Source organism: Cotesia glomerata, linkage group LG7 (assembly GCF_020080835.1).
Source record: "Cotesia glomerata isolate CgM1 linkage group LG7, MPM_Cglom_v2.3, whole genome shotgun sequence".
NCBI classification, from domain to species: Eukaryota; Metazoa; Arthropoda; class Insecta; order Hymenoptera; family Braconidae; genus Cotesia; species Cotesia glomerata.
In genome coordinates, this window is record NC_058164.1 from 1,464,469 (window position 1) to 1,469,396 (window position 4,928).

General features: G+C 30.5%; 1 protein-coding gene across 1 annotated transcript; it reads right to left on the reverse strand.

The window, feature by feature from the left end:
• Window positions 1–1,341: 1,341 nt before the first annotated feature.
• Window positions 1,342–4,475, reverse strand: LOC123268508 (serine/threonine-protein phosphatase 6 regulatory ankyrin repeat subunit B-like). The gene is made up of 2 exons (XM_044733654.1): window positions 4,425–4,475; window positions 1,342–2,925 (listed from the first exon to the last, which is right to left on the reverse strand). The coding sequence occupies exon 2, from the start codon at window positions 2,911–2,913 to the stop codon at window positions 1,351–1,353; it is 1,563 nt and encodes a 520-aa protein (XP_044589589.1). The 5' UTR covers window positions 2,914–2,925; window positions 4,425–4,475; the 3' UTR covers window positions 1,342–1,350.
• Window positions 4,476–4,928: the final 453 nt, after the last annotated feature.

Sequence of the window (4,928 nt, forward strand, 5' to 3'; positions counted from 1 at the left end):
TACATAATTAATTATTAAAGTTATTATATGCTTTTTATATGATTAATTGACTAATATTTTTACAGAAGCAATTTTAAATGTCAATAACAGTATAAATAGAATATTCATATAAAATAATTTAAAATTTTAATATAAAACACAATTAAATCACTTTAAAATATAATCAAGTAATTTAACAATAAATTCATATCGAATATAATTAAATAATTAAGAAAAATTTAAGGTAGTTCCAGCATGAAATCACTTTTCGACAGATTCGGCTGAAATTTTTTTTACGGATTCAGAATATCTTTATTTATAAATTCCTAAAATTTCATAATTTTTGTTGACCGTTTAGATCGCGAGATATTTAAAGTCAAAATCGGCGATTTTGAGGGTCATGTTCCCTTTAAAGTATGTAAAATGTCCGGTCTCTCCAACTATTTTTTATTATATTAAAAAATTCTCTCGACAGAATTGGAAAAAAAATTAGGAGAGTGTTGAAAAATGTTTTTAAAATAAGTTAAAAAAATAAAAATAGCGCCTCACCGTTTTGTTATCGAGATATAATAATTAGAAGAAATAATTTTCGATCCATTTCTAGCCTGCTCATTGAACAATTTATAGCGATTCGGCAACGCTGTACGCAACGCTCCCTGAAATAGTGTAGCATAAAGAGCGGGAAATTCAAATCTTTCACGGTTTTCAAGAGCAACGTTGCCAGATCACTAGACTAACAATATGTAATTGTATATGTGTGAACGTCTGTGTGCCGAGGCTTTTAAATTTTTGTCCATAGTAAATGCTCTGACTATACTATACCACGCTGGAACTACGTTAAGGTCGGTGTATTGTTTTTCTGTATTACATTGTTATCCTATTCCCATAATAAATTCCCATAATAAAATTCCCATAATAAAATTGAGATGAAATGTATGTGAAACCAATTTATTCGTGATGTGATTGGTTGAAAATATTTATTCTCATTCTGATTGGTTGAAAGTGAATATAATATACATAAACTACACATAAATATATCATGACCATAAATATGAGGCGCGCGCTTGCGCGCGCAAATTTGAATTCTAGTCCTACCATTTATTATATATTTTGCAATCTTACCACCCCAAGTCTAAAATAACTTTCTACATCATGGAAAAAAAAATTAATATAAACCTGGAGTTTTTCAATTATAACAAGAATTCAAAGAAAAAGAAAAAATTGCGACAAACCAACATTTCTTTAATACAATAAATATAAATAAAAAATATTTTACATGTAAATTCATAACAATATAATTATCAACTTAACTAAAACTTAAAAACTAAATAAAAGAATTCTTTAAAATTAAAAATAATTTTAGTAAAATCACTAACGAGAAAACTTACAATAAGTGTTTACAAAACTCCTCAAATCATAAACATCTAAATATTTTGCTATTTCTACAACACATACTAAAGGAATATTATGAAACAAAGTATTTGGAAAAAACGAAAGTTTTCTAACTTTCTTCAAAAGAGGTTCTCGCGATACATGATCGGCATGTACCTTGATCATGGTCACAATCCTTTCTTCATCATGGAGCGCTTTTCTATGATAATTATCAAGTGCATGAAGGAAATGATTGTCAACCGCCAATTCTTGTAACTCACTTTCTTTTTTTGATAAAATTTCATAAACAGACATCGTTTTATTATTGAATTTCAGTCTTCGGTGCTTCAACTGCTCAACAGTTTGATGATACTCGTTGTCTCGCAAGTACTTCAAATTAACGTTGTTCAGCCTGGCGATTTCTTCAGAAACGACTGGATATCCCATAGCAATCCTCAGCTTTATGTCTTTGATGATGGTGTCAATCATAGTGTAGGAGGCGTACCACATTGAGTCATCGTTTCTGTCCAGGGGCAGGTAGTTCGACGGATATTCCTCAGAGCTAGGCATCATGGCGTAAAATATTGGTTGGAAAATCGGCAGAAATTTTTGCCTCGGCAGCAAAAAATCTAGCAGCTGATAATCCCGAAGATAAGCAACCATATTGACCAGAAGAGTCGAAGGATCTCCGCGGATCAAGGCGTTGATATTGGCACCGAAGTTTACGAGCAGTTCCACTATTTCAGATCTGAAGTAAGCTCCACGTGATTGTTCTCCTTTGGATTGGTTTCGTCGATAGTGCCGAATTTCTTGGATGAAAAGATGGTGCAGCGCAGTGAAGCCGTCATTGTCAACGTAATTTATTTCTGCTCGACTCATTTTTGTAACTAGATACCTCGCGGTGGCTAAATGCCGATGAAAGGCTGCATTCATCAATAGCGTTTGGTTCTTAACATTTTTGACTCTCACATTAGCACCGTGTTCTATCAACGATGGGATACATTTATATTTGTCGTAAAGAACAGCAAATGTTAGCAATGATACATCATCACCGAAGTCGCCGCGCCAGTAACTTATGCTGCTCTCTCGGTAGAATTTATCAAAGACTAATTTATCTATTCGAGTTTCTGGACTCACTGATCTTTCCAAAAACAGCTTTATGATATCACTGTTGTCATTGAGCAGAACGAAGTGTATCGGTTGAGCACCATCAGCAGCAATAACTCGTGGATCAGCGTGGTAGGTGGTGATCAAGGATTCCATGAGCTCCTGGTGATCTTTTAGACATGCGAAATGCAACGGTGTGTAGCCTTCTCGGCTTGGTTTCATTGACACTGCATGAAGATTTGCGCCGAATTTTAGAAGGCGCTCTGCTATGGAATAAGCGTCAATGTTGATCGCCAGGTGGAGGACTGGTTGTCCTTCGGAGGTACGGAAGTTTACATTTGCGCCGTATCGAACAAGTTGCTCTACTCTGGGTAAGTCGTTGGATACTATTGCGGTTTGCAATTCTTTGTTGATGTCAAAAGACTGATGCAAAGGATTCATTTTTAGGTTGAACATTTTTACTGGTATCTGAAAATTATGATCATTTTTCGGTTTTTAGGGGTATGATACAGAAAAAAATTTTTTTGTCGAATGGAAATTAATTAAGGGTAGGACGTGGTGAATGTATTAATTTTTGGAACATTTTTCAATCGAGTAATAAAGCTTCCGCTAAGATAAGTCGTATGTTCTTTTTTGGAAATTATATGTTTTATTTTATTCTTAAATTTATAAGATGCAATTGAAAAAATAAAATTTTTGAAAGTAATAGTTAATGACTATGAATAGTCACCAATTAGACTATTATATAAATATAGTAAGACAGTGGACTCTTGATAACTCGAACTTCAAGGGAAGTGATAAAAACTTCGAGTTAAAGAATTTTCGACTTAACAAGATGTTCAAAATTTGCAATTAAACCAAAAAAATTAAGAAAATACTTGATTTGCAAGAAAATAACTTAGAGAAAAAATATACATTGCAAACAATAATATAACCCGAGTCAGAATAATGAACCTACATAAACCTACATGAACCTACATGAGCCTACAGTACAATTTTTAATTGTTTTGATCGATATTTTTATTTTTAATTGTTTTGATTGATCAATATAACCTCGCAAAATATACTTATAGCAATATTAAATAGTACAATACAAATAAATTTAAATAGTAACTAAAAATTTATTGATAAAAAAACTTAAAAATTCAATTTATAAATTGAATAATATCGATCAAAACAATTGAAAATTATTCTGTAGGCTCATGTAGGTTCATGTAGGCTCATATAGGTTCATTATTCTGACTCGGGAAGAAGCATTGAAAATTCTTATAAGAATTTAAATTTGATTGCTATAAGCTTGGACAGTTCGGAGAAAAATGTCTTTATATTTTATTAATTTTGACTTATAGAGTTTCACTTTTAAAATTCGAGTTATAGAGTATAAATATCCTTTATCAATACTGGAAGGGAAACAATACTAAGTTCGAGTTACAGAGTCTAAATAATTCGAGATTTCGCGAATTTAAGATTTCAGCGGAAGGGAATACAAAATTCTTTTGGAGTTACTGAGGAATGTAAATATTAAAAAAAATTGTGATCAAAAAATTTTTGAACCATCATAACAATTAATGTCAAAAAAAGTTAAAAATCAATTTTTAACATACATCTTATCAGTTTTTTTAATTAAAAATGTAAATCGAAGAAAAATTCTAATTAAAATAAATGAGTTGATTTAAAAATATAAATATTTGAAACCATTGTTTTTATTTCTTATTAATTTTTAACTAATAAAATTTTGCAGGAATAAAAAAATTATTTTTTTTAAATTAATACAAGCCTATATGATATTTAAAAAAATTTTATTTTTTTTACTGTACTAATATTTTTAGTATTTAATGTACTTGATGATGTTTTGGTCTAGTAAAGTACAGATGGGACACAAAGTATATGTGTATTGTATATATATTCCTTCTACCATGAGGGACGCGATATTTGACTGAATATTTTCAATAAAAAAAAAAACTTACTTGTAACTATAGACTTCCAAATTTTTTTCTCGAAAACTAAATGATATATTTATTCGAATTTTTATGTAAAACAAAATTGAATCAAGAATAATTTTCATTTATATTAATAGTTTTTATTTCTAAGTATACACTAAGGTCAGACGTTACTCTCTGAATACACGAGCCTATGTACTGACCATTACCAACTAAGTTTCAGTAGACCCAAATTCTACTATCTCTCTCGACGTCCAAATATCTAGCAACGCCGTTTCATTTCCGATGTTATTTTGAGCAAGGATGCCTCGGTATAGACCCAAAGGAAAGGGAGAGAAAACTATCAGGTACAAATTGTCACAAGCAATGTATGAAAGCAAACTGTAGAATAGCAAATACATTTTTCAAAGATTACAAATAATTTCTATAAATTTTTTTATTTCTTTCAACATTCAAACTTCAAAATTTTTATTCTGTTATTCATTTAGACTAAATTTATATTAGGGCTATAATAACAGTAATAAATTTGAG

What these genes read in the sequence shown, in the direction of transcription:
- LOC123268508 (XM_044733654.1), bottom strand. Translation starts at nt 2,913, where the DNA reads ATGTTCAACCTAAAAATGAATCCTTTGCATCAGTCTTTTGACATCAAC.